Source organism: Oncorhynchus masou, chromosome 24 (genome assembly GCF_036934945.1).
Source record: "Oncorhynchus masou masou isolate Uvic2021 chromosome 24, UVic_Omas_1.1, whole genome shotgun sequence".
NCBI classification, from domain to species: Eukaryota; Metazoa; Chordata; class Actinopteri; order Salmoniformes; family Salmonidae; genus Oncorhynchus; species Oncorhynchus masou.
The window spans coordinates 85338520-85360673 of NC_088235.1; the positions used below are offsets into that span (position 1 = coordinate 85338520).

Genomic DNA, 22154 nt, shown 5'->3' on the forward strand with positions numbered 1-22154 from the left:
CACATATACAGTTGAAGTCGGAAGTTTACATACACCTTAGCCAAATACATTTAAACTCATTTTTCCACAATTCCTGACATTTAATCCTAGTAAAAATTCCCTGTCTTAGGTCAGTTAGGATCACCACTTTATTTTAAGAATGTGAAATGTCAGAATAATAGTAGAGAATGATTTATTTCAGCTTTTATTTATTTCATCACATTCCCAGTGGGTCAGCAGTTTACATACACTCAATTAGTATTTGGTAGCATTGCCTTTAAATTGTTTAACTTGTGTCAAACGATTCAGGTAGCCTTCCACAAGCTTCCCACAATAAGTTGGGTGAATTTATGCCCATTCCTCCTGACAGAGCTGGTGTAACTGAGTCAGGTTTGTAGGCCTCCTGGCTCGCACACACCTTTTCAGTTCTGCCCACAAATGTTCTATAGGATTGAGGTCAGGGCTTTGTGATGGCCACTCCAATACCTTGACTTTGTTGTCCTTAAGCCATTTGCCACAACTGTGGAAGTATGCTTGGGGTCATTGTCCATTTGGAAGACCCATTTGCGACCAAGCTTTAACTTCCTGACTGATGTCTTGAGATGTTGCTTCAGTATATCCACATCATTTTCCTTGCTCATGATGCCATCTATTTTGTGTCTCTCCTGCAGCAAAGAACCCCCACAACATGATGCTGCCACCCCCGTGCTTCACGGTTGGGATGGTGTTCTTCAGCTTGCAAGCCTCCCCCTTTTTCCTCCAAACATAACGATGGTCATTATGACCAAACATAACATCATCATAACATAACATCATCAGACCAGAGGACATTCCTCCAAAAAGTACGATCTTCGTCCCGAGTGGCTTCTTCCATGCTGAGCAACCTTTCAGGGTATGTTGATATAGGACTCGTTTTACTGTGGATATAGATACTTTTGTACTTGTTTCCTCCACCATCTTCACAAGGTCCTTTGCTGTGGTTCTGGGATTGATTTGCACTTTTCGCACCAAAGTACGTTCATCTCTAGGAGACAGAACGCGTCTCCTTCTTGAGCGGTATTACGTCTGCCTGGTCCAATGGTGTTTATACTTGCGTACTATTGTTTGTACAGATGAACGTGGTACCTTCAGGAATTTGGAAGATGCTCCCAAGGATGAACCAGACTTGTGGAGGTTTACAAAAGAATTTCTGAGGTCTTGGCTGATTTATTTTGATTTTCCCATGATGTCAAGCAAAGAGGCACTGAGTTTGAAGGTAGGCCTTGAAATACATACACAGGTAAACCTCCAATTGACTCAAATTATGTCAATTAGCCTATCAGAAGCTTCTAAAGCCATGACATCATTTTCTGGAATTGTCCTAACTGTTTAAAGGCACAGTCAATTCAGTGTATGTAAACTTCTGACCCACTGGAATTGTGATACGGGGAATTATAAGTGAAATAATCTGTCTGTAAACAATGACTTGTGTCATGCACAAAGTAGATGTCCTAACCGACTTGCCAAAACTATAGTTTGTTAACAAGAAATTTGTGGAGTGGTTGAAAAACGAGTTTTAATTTAATTTAATTTTATTTTACCTTTATTTAACCAGGCAAGTCAGTTAAGAACAAATTCTTATTTTCAATGACGGCCTGGGAACAGTGGGTTAACTGCCTGTTCTCCAACTGTACATTCATGCTACACACACAACACAACTGCTGCTCCCAGACTCTGCCAACCAATCCCCCCTCCCCAATTCATGTATAAATATTGGACTATAAATAGTTCCTTCCTGTATTATACGTATGCTAAAAAATATATGATATTCTACTGAGCCATTTACTTTATGTTCGTATCCTCATCTTGTATTATTTCTTATTGTTGTTGCATTGCAGAGATGAAACTTGCAAGTAAGCATTTCTTTGGACAATGTTACCATGCGTATCCCATACATGAGGCCAATAAAACGTGAATGTATAAAACCCTTTCTGTAACTTTCCTCTTGTGTCTGCCCACCCCTCCCACCCAAAATAGCAGCCTCTTTATTTGAGAGGAGAGTGGTGGCATGTCAGGTCACAGTTAATCAAGGTTTATGGTTTATTTTAACATAATGTCACAAGGCTGGTACTTCACAGCTTTCGCCGACTGACAGCAACTTCTACATCTCAAGTCTTAGAAGACTGATAAGACTGAAATTGTAATACTTATCTGGCACAAAGGGATTGGTGTGGATGGTGATGGTGGCGGTAGTGATGGTCGAGAATGGAATCATTTATCATTAATTATTCACAGTCACAGGGGAGATTTCATCTTCACACAAAACTCCCAACTTTGTAGCCCTCTTAAAACGGAGTAAAGGACAAAGATAAACTCACGCAGGCTCTTTCAAAAGCAAACGCTTGCCACTTCTTATTGGAAGTTCACTTTCTTCTCAACTCGATTTGCAATGCATGTTTCACTTGCGGCACATTAACATTTAAATAAACAAGCCAGCTAAATGACCGATGCTGAAACTTAAAAAGAGGAAATAAATCGTTTTTTCCTCACTCTCCCTTTCTACTCTAACCCTTCCTCATCATATGAGTTTGTGTTAAGCTGAGAAAACAGTTGATGTGCCAAGGAATATAAATATGAATGCATTTCCAATCTTTACTTAAAAGGTATACATCTAATCACTAACTGATGACAATGTATGACTCAGAAAGTTAAGTAGACATTAAACGGGGCTGTTTTGTTGAGAACTCCACCCCCCCCCCCCCCCCCCACACACACACACACACACAGACACCAACAAAACTTTGATTTGATACAGTAACCAAAGTGCATTGAAGGAACTAAATATAATCGTTTTAAATTGCAAAAAGGACACAAAATGGACAGCAGGACCGTTGATTATTGATGACATGGTCATACAACCAAACTACAGTACAATTACAATATCAGTCAGCCTAACCTCGCCCAGTGTGCTCATACCTCTCCACTAAGTTTTCCAAAGTCAAGACAGCCTGTGAGAGCCATCTTGCTGTCAGAGTGCCACTGCAGTGATATCTAAATATGTACACAGAGAATGACTGCCTCAGACAAATGGCTAAACAATCAGGGTTGGGGCGTCAAATCTGCTGTTCTCGATTTAGGAACAATGCATTATTTACAGTGCCATTATTCCTCTGGATTTGAGACGAGGCTTCAGTCTTAATTTCACTGTAATCAAAGTCAATGAATATTTAATCAGCATTGCTTCCAGAAACGTAGTAATGCTATTAATATAAAGCATCACAGCTCACTACAGACCTTTTCAAAGGACACAGGGATTCTGTTCGTGTATAGGCTTCTGATATACACACGCAGACAGTACTGATGGTCTGTAGGCCTACTAGGACTATGGAGTTTCTCTTTGATGATTGCTTTGATTTCTTTACAGATGACTTCCTTACTCAAGTTAGTTGTTGTTCTTGTATCATAAGTCCTCCTATCAGGGTCTTGTGTCAATGTTATAGCCCCATAGTTATTGCACTGAACAAAAATGTAAACGCAAACGTAAAATGTAAAGTGTTGGTCCCATGTTTCATGAGCTGAAATAAAAGATCCCAGAAATGTGTAATGTAAACTCGGCAAAAAAAGAAACGTTCCTTTTTCAGGACCCTGTCTTTCAAAGATAATTCGTAAAAATCCAAAATAACTTCACAGATCTTCATTGTAAAGGGGTTTAACACTGTTTCCCATGCTTGTTCAATGAACCAAAAACAATTAATGAACATGCACTGGTGGAACGGTCGTTAAGACACTAACAGCTTACAGACGGTAGGCAATTAAGGTCAAAGTTATGAAAACTTAGGACACTAAAGAGGCCTTTCTACTGACTCTGAAAAACACCAAAAGAAAGATGCCCAGGGTCCCTGCTCATCTGCGTGAATGTGCCTTAGGCAGGCTGCAAGGAGGCATGAGGACTGCAGATGTGGCCAGGGCAATATATTGAAATGTCCGTCCAGTGAGACGCCTAACACAGCACTACAGGGAGACAGGACGGACAGCTGATCGTCCTTGCAGTGGCAGACCACGTCTAACGACACCTGCACAGGATCGGTACATGCGAACATCACACCTGCGGGACAGGTACAGGATGGCAACAATTGCCCGAGTTACACCACCAACACACAATCTCTCCATCAGTGCTCAGACTGTCTGCAATAGGTTGAGAGAGGCTGGACTGAAGTCTTGCAGGCCTGATGTAAGGTAGGTCCTCACCAGACATCACCAGCAACAACGTCACCTATGGGCACAAACCCACCGTCGCTGGACCAGACAGTACTGGCAGAAAGTGCTTTTCACTGACGAGTCACGGTTTTGTCTCAACAGGGGTGATGGTCAGATTCGCGTTTATCGTCGAAGGAATGAGCATTACACCGAAGCCTGTACTCTGGAGCGGGATCGATTCGGAGTCCATCATGGTCTGGGGCGGTGTGTCACAGCATCATCGGACTGAGTTTGTTTTCATTACAGGCAATCTCAACGCTGTGCGTAACAGGGAGGAGGATGTCTTGACATGGATCATCCTGACATGACCCTCCTGTATGACAATGCCACCAGCCATACTGCTCGTTCTGTGGGTGATTTCCTGCAAGACAGGAATGTCAGTGTTCTGTCATGGCCAGCGAAGAGCCCGGATCTCAATCTCATTGAGCACGTCTGGGACCTGTTGGATCCGAGGGTGAGAGCTAGGGCCATTCCCCCCAGAAATGTCTGGGAACTTGCAGGTGCCTTGATGGAAGAGTGGGGTAAATTCTCACAGCAAGAACTGGCAAATCTGGTGCAATCCATGAGGAGATGCACTGCAGTACTTAATGCAGCTGGTGGCCACACCAGATACTGACTGTTACTTTTGATTTTGACCCCCCTTTGTTCAGGGACACATTATTCAATTTCTGTCAGTCGCGTCTGTGGAACCTGTTCAGTTTATGTCTCAGTTGTTGAATCTTGTTACAGTTGAAGTCGGAAGTTTACATACACTTAGGTTGGCGTCATTAAAACTAGTTTTTCAACCACTCCACAAATTTCTTGTTAACAAATTATAGTTTTTGCAAGTCGGTGAGGACATCTATTTTGTGCATGACACAAGTCATTCTTCCAACAAGTGTTTACAGACAGACTATTTCACTTATAATTCAATGTATCACAATTCCAGTGGGTCAGAAGTTCACATACACTAAATTGACTGTGCCTTTAAACAGCTTGGAAAATACCAGAAAATTATGTCAGGGCTTTAGAAGCTTCTGATGGGCTAATCATTTGAGTAGATTGGAAGTGTACCTGTGTATGTATTTCAAGGCCTACCTTCAAACTCAGTGCCTCTTTGCTTGACATAAAGGGGAAATCAAAATAAATCAGCCTCAGATTTTTTTTTTTAATTCCTCATGTGAAGAACCCACTCCAAGAGGCCTTTCTACTGACTTGGAAGTCTGGTTCATCCTTGGGAGCAATTTCCAAACGCCTGAAGGTACCACGTTCGTCTGTACAAACAATAGTATGAAAGTATAAACACCATGGGACACCAGCCGTCATACCACTCAGGAAGGATACGCGTTCAGTCTCCTAGAGATGAACGTACTTTGGTGTGAAAAGTGCTAATCAATCCCAGAACAACAGCAAAGGACCTTGTGAAGACGCTGGAAGAAACAGGTACAAAAGTATCCATATCCACAGTAAAACGAGTCCTATATCGACATAACCTGAAAGGTTACACATGTTTACACATGTTACGTTTGCTGAAAATAAATGAAGTTGACAGTGAGAGGACGTTTCTTTTTTGCTGAGTTTATCATGGCTCATCTCTATTAGTCTGTCTGCCTGGTTTTACAACTCCAGTCTAAGTTACTGTCGGGCTCCCGAGTGGCACAGCAGTATAAGGCACTACATATCAGAATTTCAGCATGCTTATAGGGAAGGACACTCAACAAGCACTGCACTTACACAAATGACTGATGATTGGCTGAGAGAAATGGATGATAAAATGATTGTGGGGGCTGTCTTGTTAGACTTCAGTGCAGTTTTTGACATTGACATAGTCTGCTGCCCGAAAAACACATGTGTTATGGCTTTACACCCCCTGCTATAATGTAGATAAAGAGTTACTTGTCTAACAGAACACAGAGGGTGTTCTTTAATGGAATTCTCTCAAATATAATCCAGTTAGAATCAGGAATTCCCCAGGGTAGCTGTTTAGGCCCCTTGCATTTTCCAAATTTACTAACGACATGCCACTAACTTTGAGTAAAGCCAGAGTGTCTATGTATGCAGATGACTCAATACTATACACGTCAGCTACTACAGTGACTGAAATGACTGCAACTCTCAACAAAGAGCTGCAGTTACCTTCAGAGTGGGTGGCAAGGAATAAGTTAGACCTAAATATTTCTAAAACTAAAAGCATTGTTTTTGGGACAAATCACTCACTCAACCCTAAACCTGAACTAAATCTTGTTATAAATCATGTGGAAATTGAGCAAGTTTAGATGACTAAACTGCTTGGAGTAACCCCAGATTGTAAACTGTCATGGTCAAAACATATTGATGCAGTAGTAGTTGTCCTTTGGTCTGATGAGTCCAAATTTGAGATTTTTGGTTCCAACCGCCATGTCTTTGTGACGCAGAGTAGGTGAACGGAAGATCTCTGCATGTGTGGTTCCCACCCTGAAGCATGGAGGAGGTGTGATGGTGCATTGAAGGTGACACTGTATGTGATTTATTTAGAGTTCAAGGTGCACTTAACCAGCATGGCTTCCACAGCATTCTGCAGCAATACTCCATGCGTTCTGGTTTGCGCTTAGTGGGACTATCATTTGTTTTTCAACAGGACAATGACCCAACACAACTCCAGGCTGTAAAAGGGCTATTTGACCAAGAAGGAGAGTGATGGAGTGCTGCATCAGATGATTTGGCCTTCACAATCACCTGACCTCAACCCCATAGAATAGCCTTCATTTCTCAGAACAAGAATAGACTGACGAGTTTCAGAAGTTCTTTGTTTCTGGCCATTTTGAGCCTGTAACCGAACCCACAAATGCTGATGCTCCAGATACTCAACTAGTCTAAAGAAGGCCAGTTTTATTGCTTCTTAATCAGCACAACAGTTTTCAGCTGTGCTAACATAATTGCAAAAGGGTTTTCTAATGATCAATTAGAATTTTAAAATGATAAACTTGGATTAGCTAACATAACGTGCCATTGGAACACAGGAGTGATGGTTACTGATAATGGGCCTCTGTACGCCTATGTAGATATTCAATTAAAAATCTGCCGTTTCCAGCTACAATAGTCATTTACAACATTAACAATGTCTACACTGTATTTCTGATCAATTTCATGTTATTTTAAAGGACGAAAAATGTGATTTTCTTTCAAAACAAGGACATTTTAAGTGACCCCAAACTTTTGAATGGTAGTGTATATCAACTTCCCATCAATGTATCATCAATTCAGCAGATATTCAGGCAGGCAGTAAGTGACCTCCATATTGCTGACACGTTGTCTATCATTAGAGTCATTGTTGAGGCTGTCAGTGGGTTGTCATGAATATCTAGTCGGGGGAGCAGCCCAATATTCCCTTTGTCTCTCATGACAGAGGCGGGCAGATTTGATCTTATACAAATTGATTGCCCTTGAAATGTGACAAAATTGCTTAGCAAGTAACAAGCTATATTTACTGCATTATATAATCATTAAAATTATATTACAACAATTAGTTAATTTCCATTATAAACACCATCCACAGAGAGAGAGAGGGAGAGAGAGAGAGTGAGAAATAGGGTGGGTGAGAGAGACTGATGGAGGGTGAGAGAGCGTTGATAGAGGACAGTAGAGAGGAGAATACACAGGCAGGAATATTAAACAGCTGTGGTGATTAGCATCGCAGCAGAGTGGCCCTGTGACAGTGACATTGGCCGTCAATGTCAGACCCCTTTGTGGAGTTTCACCACAATGTTCTTCATTTGTGCCATAATTAGCTTAAACGCTCCAAGAATGAAAAATTCATGATCACTTTGGATTTTTTAATTGAGGGAACATTATGCATTAATCGAAGCCATTTTAAAGCCTCCCGCTCAAGAAAAAGAGAGAGTAATCAAAGGAAGGTAAGGTGTCTGAGCCACCTAACCCATTTCCTTTTAAATAAGGCCAATTTGTGAGAATGTGAGACTCCATGGACATATGGTCCCGCACAGACACCAAACCTCCTCAACATTTCATTCTAGTGTGTGTGTGTGTGCGCTCGTGCGCGCACATGGGAGAGGGAGAGAAGCATAAGAGACTCATCTCATTTTTACATCATTCTCTGTATTCAATATTATAAGAGACACAAGAGACTGTGTCTATGGGGCTGCGGGAGATAGTGTTAAGACTGACGTCCTCTCTGTTACCCTCCGGGGATGAGAAGCTGACTAGAGGGCATCCCAGTCACACTGGCCCCTATAGCAGAATGTCTCCAGACACCTCTTCCATGGACACCAGGACCACCATGGATGGATTGGGGGAGAGAGTGAGAGATTTTAACCTGATTGCTTGATTGGCATGCTTAACCATGCAAATGATTTGATGACTTTGAAGACCAATGGCAGAATTCATTATACGAATCTCATTGTCTGTTAACCCTGGAGTTTATTTACTAACATGAAAAAAAGAGCAGCACAAAAATAAATGACTCAGAACAAAAAGCAAATGCTTCGACAACATTAGCTGGATCAATGTGTACGCATCAATATAGTATAACCATAAAATAGCATTTACTGTTGCAAGATTTCACTCAATGATTAGTCACTGTGATCTGGAAAAGTAATGTATACCTATCGGTAAATACTATAAGTGAATACCAATCATCCACAATAGTACTTAGAGCTAAAACCCCTCTACTGTGCACTCATACAGATGATTTTGAGGTATTTTGATTATATTGGGGGGAAAAAACAAAACAAAGACAACATATGGGGAAGTCTTTCACATGGAATCTTGAGCATTGAGTTTGAAACAACTGGATAGTTGAGATCAGAACCATAAGAGAAGGCGGCAGCTGTCTGTAGGTTCAGTAACAATATGGACACATGGGGTATGTACCTCACCAGGGCTGCAAATTGGACAAAAACAGATTCCTCTCCTACAGGCTTTTTCAACGGTATGGCAGATGCATGACTACTTACGTCTGTGTAGCCAGTAATAGTCTCCCATATGATACATAGTATTAACCGCTCTACTGACTCCACACGCAGAGACACTGCTGTGCTTCAAGACTGTCAAAAGACCACCAGTTTATTATGGAGTGGGTTCTTCACATGAGGAATTCTAAATAGATGCCTGCAGGACTATTTATCTCTACACACTCTCCATTACCTTCTGTCTCCATAACTTGTGTCCCCCTCCGGCTAGAGCATTTGTCCCAGAATCGGCCCAATTAAGCCCACTCCCAGGTAAGGGATGAAATGTGAAGCGTCGGTAGGTGCTGACTGAAGTAGGCGGCCGGGGCCTAGCTATCTGACAGCACATCAAAGGGAGTCTGATGGACGTTAGCCTGGGAGCAGCAGCGCTGATTAAACCAGTCCGTGTCGGAGCTGACACCTCTCCAGACTCCCACCCGTCACCAATGGCAGCTCAAGCGCTGAGAGTGAAATAGTGTTCAGGGTCACCAAGGTTTTTAATGATGTGAAAGCAGGCATACATTTTGAGGTGCCACTCACCTCTCTGCTCTATAACACCACCCCCTCTTTCTCCAATTGTCTCAAAATAGCATGATTTAACCGCCAAAGCTAAGGATTCCAGTGGTCACACACAGTGTGCTTAGAAATAATAGTTGACTCCTTCTGTCACTATTTTCACTAATAATGAATAAGGGATCCTTCACCTGGGTGGTCTAACTGAAAGGCAGCAGACAGGTCACACCAAACTGGCCAAACAGAATTAAACCATATGACTGAACTTCCCTCTATGAGGCCTGGTCTAAATAGAACAGTGGAGCTGATCACCGCTGCCAGGTTTCTATTCATACTCTCATTATCTTGAGAACTGCTGATGGTAGAATGAGACTCAGGCTTTCATAGCAAATGTCACATCAGCCTCTTCCTACTATTGTGAATGTTAATTTAGATATCCTAATAGGCAACGGTTTCTGAGAGGGAACAAAGGCCTAGCACAATTTCTTTTCAGATCCTGTTGATTATACTGCAGATATCATGTAATGTATTGGTCAAGACTGTGGCAATGGAGTATGTGGTCATATTTGTTCAAATGCAAGGTATAGTATGTAGACCTGTTGTCACTGTTGTCTTTAACACAGGTTTTTAAAACCAACAGCAATATAAAGGGATTTAAATGAATACCCTACAATGTGTAATGTAAACAGTGTTTAAGATGAATGTGTCTCCAGTACTGCAGCAGTGACTAAAAGGACACAGTATACCGACACTTGGTTGCAGGAGGCAGAGCCCAACCCTGGCTGTTCCTCCTAGGCCAATCCATCATTACTACACTGAATCATCTCATTGTCAATAACGGATGCAGCAATACATTTCAGGCATGTGGCAACTGTTAGCGTTAATGACATTGAGCAGTCCCCTTGGGCAGAGAAAAAGCCTAGCTGCACAACACATTGCTTAGTAAGGCAATAATACATGGAATGCATTATGAGGCAAACAGAAAGGGCTTGCTCACAAGGAGTGCCATTTCACCACCATATTTAACAACATACAAAAGACTAATTCAATGCAAAACAGCCAAAAATCTGTCCCCCCCACCACCACCCACAACATTGTAAAAGATTGAGATTCTCAATCGCTGCAATAATTGCTCGTTTAATATTACACTGGAGCTTTGACATTGTCATACATTCTAAACCCTGAGTATTGCCAGATTTTCTTGTTTTTGTGTGCCACTGCAGCATGTGGGCTGATATTAACTTCCCGTCTCCCCAATAAATCAGAGAGCCCCTGTCCGCTTATCTCTGGCTGACACCCAGATCAATCTGCCTTTTAATCCCCAGCCCACTCCGCCTCGTGTGAAACCAGCACATCAGACACAGCCCGCCAGCCTGTGTCCCATATCCAAAGTCAAAGCTCCAGGAAGAGATGGGGAGCGAGGATTGATCTCAGCGATGATAGGAAAAGAATTCAGAGTGCATACAGAGCTTATGTGTGATCTACTGTAAAATGCCATAATGCTAATCTAAATACCAAACAAGGTGTCTAATTTGCGTATGCTACGCTCAGCAGAGCTGTGATGTATCACTGGGCTCATCTCTATTTGTCTGCCTGCTTGGTTTCACAACTCCAGTCAAAGTTGCTGTCAACAACAAAAGACTGACAAAGTTAGACTATTTTCTGAGCTTGAGACTCGGGTAGGTTTGTTTTTAAGCGATTAACAGATTTTTTTTTTTTTCATAAACATACAGTCGGCCTATATTTATTTAACCTTTATTTGACTAGGCCAATAAGTTAGAGACAGAATGCTAAATAAAATGAAATCTTTAACTCTACTCCACACATTTAGGTTTTTCCAAGATATAGGCATTCTGATAATGCTGTACCATGAGGGTACTAAAACACCAAGGAAAATCAGATATGTTCAGAACATTTATTAAGTGAACCTGGTAGAAATAAGCACTCATTTCATAAGATAATACAAGTTGGGCATAAACTAGTATTTCACTGCCTCTCAAACCTGATTCTTGGGGCCCATTCTTCCTCGCTGTCACTGTCCTCAAGCTAACTGTCCTCACTATCAGAGGGTATGATCCTAACTGCTCAATTAGGCTCCTTTGGCCCATAGAATTTATGACCCTGTGAATGTCAGTGGATATGTTGGAATAAACATTGATCAAGGCCATAATTTTACATCAAATTTTATATGATATTGTCCTGAAAAGTAGGCTAACTGCACAACTTTGTCCTGAAGCAACAACAAAAAAGTAGCCTAACTGCACTTGACCTGACGCAATAATACTTTTGGTGTTCCTCAAGGTTCTGTTTTAGGACCACTATTGTTTTCACTATATATTTGACCTCTTGGGTTGTCATTCGAAAACATTATGTTAACTTTCACTGCTATGCGGATGACACACAGTTGAAAATTTCGATGAAACATGGTGAAGCCCCAAATTTGCAAAGAAGCCGTGTTTCAGACATAAGGAAGTGGATGGCTGCAAACTTTCTACTTTTAAACTTGGACAAAACAGAGATGCTTGTTCTCGGTCCCAAGAAACAAAGAGATCTTCTGTTGAATCTGACAATTAATCTTGATGGTTGTACAGTCGTCTCAAATAAAACTGTGAAGGACCTCGGCATTACTCTGGACCCTAATCTCTCTTTTGACCTACAAAGCATTACATGGGCTTGCTCCTACCTATCTTTCTGATTTGGATCCTGCCGTACATACCTACACATACTTTACGGTCACAAGACGCAGGCCTCCTAATTGTCCCTAGAATTTCTAAGCAAACAGCTGGAGGCAGGGCTTTCTCCTGTAGAGCTCCATTTTTATGGAATGGTCTGCCTACCCATGTGAGAGACGTAGACTCGGTCTCAACCTTTAAGTCTTTATTGAAGACTCATCTCCTCAGTAGGTCCTATGATTGAGTGTAGTCTGGCCCAGGAGTGTGAAGGTGAACGGAAAGGCACTGGAGCAACGAACCGCCCTTGCTGTCTCTGCCTGGCCGGTTCCCCTCTCTCCACTGGGATTCTCTGCCTCTAACCCTATTACAGGGGCTGAGTCACTGGCTTACTGGTGCTCTTCCGTGCCGTCCCTAGGAGGGTTGCGTCACTTGAGTGGGTTGAGTCACTAACGTGGTCTTCCTATCTGGTTTGTGCCCCTCCTGTCTAAGCCTCCAGTATTTATGCTGCAGATGTTTGTGTCGGGGGGCTAGGGAAGTCTGTTATATCTGGAGCATTTCTCCTGTCTTATCCGGTGTCCTGTGTGAATTTAAGTATGCTCTCTCTAATTCTCTCTTTCTTTCTCTAGGAGGACCTGAGCCCTAGGACCATGCCTCAGGACTACCTGGCATGATGACTCTTTGCTGTCCCCAATCCACCTGGCCGTGCTGCTGCTCCAGTTTCAACTATTCTGCCTGAGGCTATGGAACCCTGACCTGTTCACCGGACATGCTACCTATCCCAGACCTGCTGTTTTCAACTCTCTAGAGACAGCAGTAGAGGTAGAGATACTCTCAATGATCGGATATGAAAAGCCAACTGACATTTAATCCTGAGATGTCGAGGGTGCAACAGGTCAGCAACTACTATGATTATTATTATTTATGAACATTTGAACATCTTGGCCATGTTCTGTTATAATCGCCACCCGGCACAGCCAGAAGAGGACTGGCAACCCCTCATAGGAAGAAACCTAGAGAGGAACCAGGCTAGGTTTTGGCCTTTCTAGGGAGTTTTTCCTAGCCACTGTGCTTCTACACCTGCAACACCTGCTTTTTCCACGACAGACTGACCAGGTGGATAGAACAGCTATGATCACTTATTGATGTCACTTGTTAAATCTACTTCAAATCAATGTAGATGAAGGGGAGGAGACAGGTTAAATAATACAATTGGAGACATGGATTGTGTATGTGTGCCATTCAGGGGGTGAATGGGCAAGACAAAAGATTTAAGTGCCTTTGAACCACAGGAAGTTGGTGGCACCTTAAATGGGAAGGATAAACTCATGGTAATTACTGGAGTGCAATTAGTGGAATGGATCCATTTGATCATTTTATTTAACCAGGCAAGTCAGTTAAGAACAAATTCTTATTTACAATGACAGCCTACACCGAACAAACCCAGACGATGCTTGGCCAATTGTCTGCCGCATGGGGCTCCCAATCATGGCTGGTGGTGATACAGCCTGGATTTGAACCATGGTGTCTGTAGTGACGCTTCTAGCACGGAGATGCAGTACCTTACACCGATGCGCCACTCAGGAGCTGCTTGAAAAGTCTGCCTGAAATTTCTCCTGTTTGGTGAGACTAAGTTTGGACTTGCCTGGTGTAATCACCAGGCGACAAATTAGTTAATAGACCAATAGAGTTACAGAACTCTCTTCCAATAGCAGCTAGTTTTCAGTTTTCCCCTCCCCACTCAAACCATTCCCAGACAGTCCTAGCAAAATTCTTGCTTGAGAAGTAAGTAATTTGTTTCTTTTTGACCATTTTATTTGAAAACAATCACAGTAAGGTACATAATTGTTACCCAGAAATGATTTGATCTTTGGATAAAAACATCTGCATTGGACCTTGGGGTGGGGGGGGTTGTGAGGAGTTTAAAGGTTTTCTTTTGCCCGAGGGCAACGATGTGCAATGGAAAAAGAGCCATGAGTCAAATGTTCTGGTAGAATAAAAGTCTGGATTTATTTTGATCTGTACATTGAACAGGTGTACCTGGACCGCATCAAACACAAAATTATGCTAAGCGCCAAAATCGATTGCATGGCAGAAGTGTGACCAATTTGCAAGGACATGTATATTTATAACCTTTTCTTTCTGTATGACACCTTTTGGGGATGGTGACTGAGGGTCTCAGTCCCTCCCTAGGACACACTGATGAGGCCACACCCCCTTCCCAAGGACAAAATTCACAGATCTTGGCTCCGCACACCACCTTACACAAGAATATGTATGATCTCAAAAACTAGACTGTTCCTGAAACCTGTATCTCTGAATCCAAGAAAAGAGGGATGTAAAAAGACCACATGACGACAGCAGAGCCACAGATGGAGTACATATACACAGAGTCCATATACTGTTCATAGATCTATGGTTCTGGTTCACAGCAATTGAGCATATTTGCAATTATTTATATATATCTTTTATGAATTTGTTTATTTGGCTCCCCATTAGCTTTTGCAGAAGCTACTCTTCCTAGGGTCAGGAAGAGAAGCAAGAATGAAGAAGATCAACAAGAAGTGAAAAAAAAAACAACTTGTGATTGATTGCGATTCCAATTTTCAGAGGTGAAATTGATGCATTTTCGACATTTTTCAAATTATGTCACATATCAACAAGAGGTTGTCAGGACAGTTCACACCCATCTATAAAATATTTTTACAATATTTAAAAAAATTAGGAGTACATTTAATATTCTCTGAGATAAATTCACAATCCCATCCAACCCAATATTGAATGTTCAGCTAAATACTAGACACTGCTTAGAAATAACCTTGTACTGTAACTGCAATCTGTCTGTAGAAGTGTTGTCACAGCATTGACCTGTGGATAACCAAACATTTACTGAGGACCAAATCTCTCTTATTGACCTGCCCAGTCCAGTTAGAAAATGGTTTTAGCACAACTGCCCATGAAGCCAATATGCAACAAGCTAATAGCAGTATTTGGTTAAATGTTGATCTGAGATCAAGTCAAAATCTGAAGCAAGCTCAAATTGTCCAATTCCTAAGTATGCAGATAACTGCTAAAAATATATTTTAAGATGAACTAGGAATTATGAAGTACTTGACTTAAAAACAACACCAGAGTTGATTTTGCTACAACCAGAATGTATGATTTAAACAATAAGAAATTTGACTTGTCGTTGATTTTGGGATCACCAACCTGAATAAACAGCTTAATGAGAATAAAAACATACATAGAAAAACTTAGCACCATTTGAGGTAAGAGACACAGATCAGTTAATCTGTTTGCTGGTAGCACCATCAACCATGAAAATCTCAGAAAGTGACGTAAAACACCCATCAAAGTTACAGCATAGCAATGATTTGAAATATATATTTGGAGACAACTGGGCATCCCTTGACAGTCGCATCTTTAGTAAGCAGGTTAGAAAACAGATTTCCCAATAATGATATCAACTGTGTAGTATTGAGGTTACGAGTTTACATATACATGTGGAAAGGAGTTACCAGTAAGGTATTTTCCTATAGTATTTTAAATATATACATCACACACAGACACAAGAGTAGCAATGAGGTAGGGCGGTGATGCTAGATGAAATATACCTGGCTAATGGATTGTAGAATAAAGCTACATGTAAAGATGAGCAAGAATACATTTTTTTTTAAATTACAGAACAAAAACATCTAATTTAGTGTAAGCTTGACATTTTATCTGAGGTGACTACATTGGGCCTCATGAATCAGACAGACAGCCAGACCGAGAGTGCAGTAAGACATGCTGACAGTCCATGACTCACTGCCATAGTGAGGATATGACAAATGAATCTTCATTTGTAAAACCTCATATCCACTTCAAACCTAAGGAAGTGTTGTTACTACGTCTAGTGGCAGTGATAGTACTGTAGTAGGAACACTGGGCAGTTTGGAGGGTTAAACCTGGACTGGTCCTCAGCATCAGAAACAACATCTTTTCATGAACTGGTCAGGTGACAATATAGTCCAATATTCATCACTGTTTAACCACACACCCTGTTTTGGCATCAGAAAACAAATGAGTAAACAACAATAACATGTCACAGGAATTCATCGCAGTCCACACAGCAGAACAGTTTCACACACAACCTAAAAGCTTTAAACGTATGCATTGTAATACATAGTGTGCATAAGGACCCGACAGGACTATGTTGTTTACTACAGAAATGATAGCAGGACATCTACATTAGGGAGAATTAAAAATTATATATATATATAAATAAATCTGGACTAAACTTGGCAAGGGTCATTGTTGTGCAAGTTCAAACCCAGCCTATTTCCTCACCAGCTTTCCCTGCTACATCGTCAGCATTCAATACTTTGTCTTATTATTACCACTCATCCACAACAACACTCAATATATCCAGCACCGCTACACATTCAGTTAAGAGCACACAATCCATTCGTAATGCACATCTCCATTGCCAAGGTCCTTGAATTTGTGAATCACATTAGATGAAATAGCACAGTACAGTCCTTGTTTGTTTGATATGTCAACCCACCCAATTCCCCATCCCCAGTCAGTTCCCATGCTATCTGTTTGTACTGAGCTGATGGAGTCTGCCATCCCTGTGGCTCAGAGCTGCCCTTCCCTGCTCTATAGCCATTCCAACACATTATCCTGTCTGGTAACACAGATGGATCCAATGTTTAACCACTAGCGATAGCTTGGCATCTAGTGCAGCCTGGGGTTCAGCGTGATTCTCAATAACAGCAAAGCTGCAACATGACATGGCGGGCCATAAAGGGACCAATGGCTGAGAGGGCTGAGTGACGACAAGCCATGTATTGTATAGTAAATGGCCGTGCCCCCCTTAACCATTAGCTGCCCAAACAGAGAGGGAGAGGCCGGTTATAAACTGGGCTTTTTTCTTAACTACTCCTCCGCACCACAAAATACAGGGAATGCGCAATTTCTCAGATTTGAACATTTGTTTGACAAAAATAACAGTGGACTGAAAAGGGCTGTAGATTATTTTTGGCAATCATTCAACCAGGATATCATTCCAGCAGAGCTTCCAGTGTTCCCAGCGTCCCACTCCCTAGTCTACGTCTTAAACAATCACATCATTTAAATAATAGGGTCAATTCAAAGCACATAAAAATAACTGTCAAACATGGAAACAACAGGACAAGAGCACGCAGACAAGATTTTTCTTAACATTTTGAACAACTATTATGCAGTTCCTCTGTAGAATTATATTGTCTGGCTCAAAGGAAGTTGCTTTAAAAAACAAAACATCTTTGTTTTACACATTAGTTTGAGGTCTAAAGCTTATTCCAATATCTGTGGAGTGGCAGGTGGGAGGGAATAGGCTAAACCTGGGGAATATAAAGCAGTAAGTGCCAGTGGCATTGCTTACTAAGGACCACTCTTCACACTTATTCAGTTCATACAAATAGCAAACCAGAACTCAAATATATAATACATTGATTGTTCGTTGTCTTTTTTCCATTTTGCAAACAATCCATTTCTTTGGAAATAGACAATCTGTCACAAGAGATTTAAAGTGCATTCAATGATTGATTTGCTAGCCTGACCAATCCTTAAAACAGGGGAAACATAAGATATGTCAGAGTGTTGTGGTTTGTCTTGAGGTCACACGAGACACACTTCATTTCTTTGACTTTAGATGCTCCTGATATACATTTTGGATACAACATCAAGCTTAAAGCCAACAATGATTATGAAAATAAACAAACATAAAAAATAAATCACCAAGTAACAAAGGAATTGCAATGTCAATTAACAAACCAGATAAAGACCGAAAAAGTATTTCACATGGTAACGTAAGTCGGACTAAAAACTGAAAATCCACAATTTGTGAGAAAAAAAATACTAGTTATATACACACTAAAATATCCTCACATATGGTAGCTTAACAAAAGGTTGACCGAATGGTAAGAACTATAAAGAAAAACCATAGACAGACACACAAACAAAAATAGAAAGTGATGAGACAAAAGGCTTGACAGGCAGACCTGCAGGTGATTCACAGTTAGCCACATAGTCACAGTTGAGAATTCAATCTGCAGCATTTAATTCCAGATCGCAGACAGCCAGACAAGCCGTTTGGGGAAAAACAAAGAAGACATTTGAAAAGTTCTGATGGCATGTCATTGGAAGTTGTCACTATACCTTATTTCATTCCAAGTGGTGTGCCTCAAAAAAAGAGGGCTGTGAGAGAGCAGGAAGTTGGCTTAATCCAGGCCAACAGGGATCAAGACTAACACTGGCCGCTGCAGACAGCTTTACCTACAGCCACACACAGTATCTGGCAACTTTTCACATTCAGACACCAAAGTGCAGTTTATAGCTATATCAGCTTTACATTACAATCACAGCTTACTAGAAAACTTGAGGACACAGTCCCCAATAATTGCCATATTCTAAGGCCTTTCTCCAAAACAGTTTAATGACCTGCAGGACAGTTTGAATAAAGATAACTTCTACAACAATGACATTTACAGTTGAAGTCTGAAGTTTACATACACTTAGGTTGGAGTCATGAAAACTAATTTTTCAACCACTCCACAATTTTCTTGTTAACAAACTATAGTTTTGGCAAGTCGGTTAGGACATCTACTTTGTGCATGATTTTTCCAACAATTGTTTACAGACAAGATAATTTCACTTATAATTCATTGTATCATAATTCCAGTGGGTCAGAAGTTTACAAACAGTATGGTGACTGCGCCTTTAAACAGCTCAGAAAGTTCCAGAAAATGATGTTATGGCTTTAGAAGCTTCTGATAGGCTAATTGACATAATTTGAGTTGATTGGAGGTGTACCTGTGGAATTATTTCAAGGCCTACCTTCAAACTCAGTGCCTTTTTGCTTGACATGGGAAAATCAAAAGAAAAATCAGCCAAGACCTCAGAAAAACAATTGCAGACCTCCACAAGTCTGGTTCATCCTTGGGAGCAATTTCCAAATGCCTGAAGGTACCACGTACATTTGTACAAACAATAGTACGAAAGTATAAACACCATGGAACCACGCAGCCGTAATACCACTCAGGAAGGAGAAGTGTTCCGTCTCCTAGAGATGAACGTACTTTGGTGTGAAAAGTGCAAATCAATCCCAGAACAACAGCAAAGGAACTTGTGAAGATGCTGGAGGAAACAGGGTCAAAAGTATCTATATCCACAGTCAAACAAGTACTATATCGACATAACCTGAAAGGCCGCTCAGCAAGGAAGAAGCCACTGCTCCAAAACCGCCATAAAAAAGCCAGACTACGGTTTGCAACTGCACATGGGGACAAAGATGGTACTTTCTGGATAAATGTCCTCTGGTCTGATGAAACAAAAATAGAACTGTTTGGCATAATGACCATTGTTATGTTTGGAGGAAAAAGGGGAAGGCTTGCAAGCCGAAGAACACCATCCCAATCATGAAGCACGAGGGTGTTGTGGGGTGCTTTGCTGCAGGAGGGGACTGGTGAACTTCAGAAAATAGATGGCTTCATGAGGGGGGAAATTATTTGAATATATTGGAGCAACATTTGTCAGGGAGTTAAAGCTTGGTCGCAAATGAGTCTTCCAAATGGACAATGAACCCAAGCATACTTCCAACATTTAATTTTTTATTTTCCCTTTATTTAACTAGGCAAGTCAGTTAAGAACAAATTCTTATTTTCAATGACAGCCTAGGAACAGTGGGTTAACTGCCTGTTCAGGGGCAGAAGGACAGATTTTTACCTTGTCAGCTCGGGGATTTGATCTTGCAACCTTTCGGTTACTAGTCCAACGCTTTAACCACTAGGCTACCTGCCGCCCCAGATGTGGCAAAATGGCTTAAGGACAACAATGTCAAGGTATTGGAGTGGCCATCACAAAGCCCTGACCTCAAGCCCATGGAAAATGTGTGGGCAGAACTGAAAAGTGTGGGCAAGCAAGGAGGCCTACAAACCTGACTCAGTTACAGCAGCTCTGTCAGGAGGAACGGGCCAAAATTCACCCAATTTATTGTGGGAAGCTTGTGGAAGGCTACCCGAAACGTTTGACCCAAGTTAAACAATTTAAAGGCAATGCTACCAAATACTAATTGAGTTTATGTAAACCTCTGACCCACTGGGAATGTGATGAAAGAACTAAAAGCTGAAATAAATCTCTACTATTATTCTGACATTTCCCATTCTTAAATTGGATCTCTCAAGTAGGATAGATAAATACTGTAATCCAAGTATCCAGAAAATAACATATTGTATCTTCTCAAGACCGTTGCCAGTCTGACGTGGACAAGCACCGCACTGAAACAATGATAAACCTCTGAACCAAACTCTTAATGTTCATTGGTGCTCTATACTATGGAAATCCATATTTCCATGGAAGATACACAGCAATAATCTCTAGGGCAACAGAATATCTGTGCAATGTGGCCTCGATCAATTAAGACCTTGTTGTAAAAGTGCATCTTTACATCCTCCCCAAAACACATTAAGTAACAATAGCACACACGGAGACCTCAACACTAAGGCCTTCGTCATGGCTAACCTTTCCACCACACACACGAACATGATTATTCCAAAATATCTTCTTACAACCAGAATACATATTTTAAGGGAAATCACTGAGAATATTAGTACTCAATGTTCTGTGTCAGAACATGACATTTGGTTTGAGCGCGACTGCATTCTCTAACAACCAGATTGTTTTAAGAATCTCTCCACACAAAAACATCTAAAAACCCAGGTCCACCTAGCCAAATCAAACTTGGTCACATGCGCCGAATACAACATGTAGACCTTACCGTGAAATGCTTACTTACAAGCCCTTAACCAACAGTGCAGTTCAAGAAAGTCCTACTTAAAGCTTGTAAAAATACTCACACCAGTTCATATGACTCACACCAAAGCACTCAACCACTCATGGCATTGACTGGTAGGTAAAGCTGTTACAGCTGATGGATTGTTTAGGGCCTTGGGCCCCTTACTGAAAACCTCTAGTGCTGGCCCACATGATCCTACCAACCAGAAAATGAGAGGTACAGTATGGTGACAACTTTATGACACTACATGCCATCATAGGTAAAATTCTCGTTCTTGACAGTTTGTCTAATGAGCAGCTTCGATTCCCGCCTCTCCTCGTTCTTGATGGATTTGTTGATATCCATAATTTTTTCACAAATGTATTTGTTCACTTTGGACAATCTTTGTGTGATCTCTGTGCTGTCTGCTGTTTCTTGAGACACTCTGTCATACAGACACTCTGGAAAAAAGGAAATAAGAGTGCATTATTCATCCCCAAAAATGAAGCGATATTCCAAACTTTGTGAGTTGCAAACAGTGCCTAAAACATCTGAAAGCAGGCCTACACAGTTCTACCTCTGACTATTTTCAGCTTGCTTGGGGAGAGCGGGGGCTTGGGAAGGGCATCTTTCTTCTTTTTGGTGGCCACGCCAGTGACACTCCTGTTCTTGAGGGTCTCAGTGCCCCAGATCATGACGGCCAGGTTCTTGGTAAACTTGGAGTCTCCCTGTGTCCGCTGTAGCTGGTGCCACTTCTCTTCCTGCACCCAGATGCCCCCGCCCAGGTGCACCTGCAGCAACACAGCACAGATACGTAGAGGGTCACCTACACCCAGACCTGTGACCACACTGGACTATAACCAACAGCAGCAAAGCAACCCATCCCACAACTATTCAGCCCAAATTAGAAATCAAAAAGAGCCATGTTTCAGCAGCAACATTAATAAGTAAGAGGCAATTGTTTCCAGCGTGGATGACTTTCAATGAGTATTTATACTGGCATAGAACCACAGACAGGCCTGCCCTGAGTTAAAG

General features: G+C 41.4%; 2 protein-coding genes across 4 annotated transcripts in view; both read right to left on the bottom strand.

Moving 5' to 3' along the window:
* agbl4 (AGBL carboxypeptidase 4) overlaps positions 1 to 22154 on the bottom strand; it is a 426805-nt gene that overhangs the window by 82263 nt on the left and 322388 nt on the right. The window lies entirely within an intron of this gene.
* bend5 (BEN domain containing 5) overlaps positions 14308 to 22154 on the bottom strand; it is a 36992-nt gene continuing 29145 nt past the window's right edge. For all 3 annotated transcript variants that reach the window (XM_064935376.1, XM_064935375.1, XM_064935377.1), the window contains exons 5-6: positions 21697 to 21910; positions 14308 to 21580 (exon numbers count right to left, since the gene is read on the bottom strand). In XM_064935376.1, coding sequence (XP_064791448.1) covers positions 21384 to 21580; positions 21697 to 21910 — 411 coding nt within the window. In that variant the 3' untranslated portion in view covers positions 14308 to 21383. The remainder of the gene's footprint in view (positions 21581 to 21696; positions 21911 to 22154) is intronic.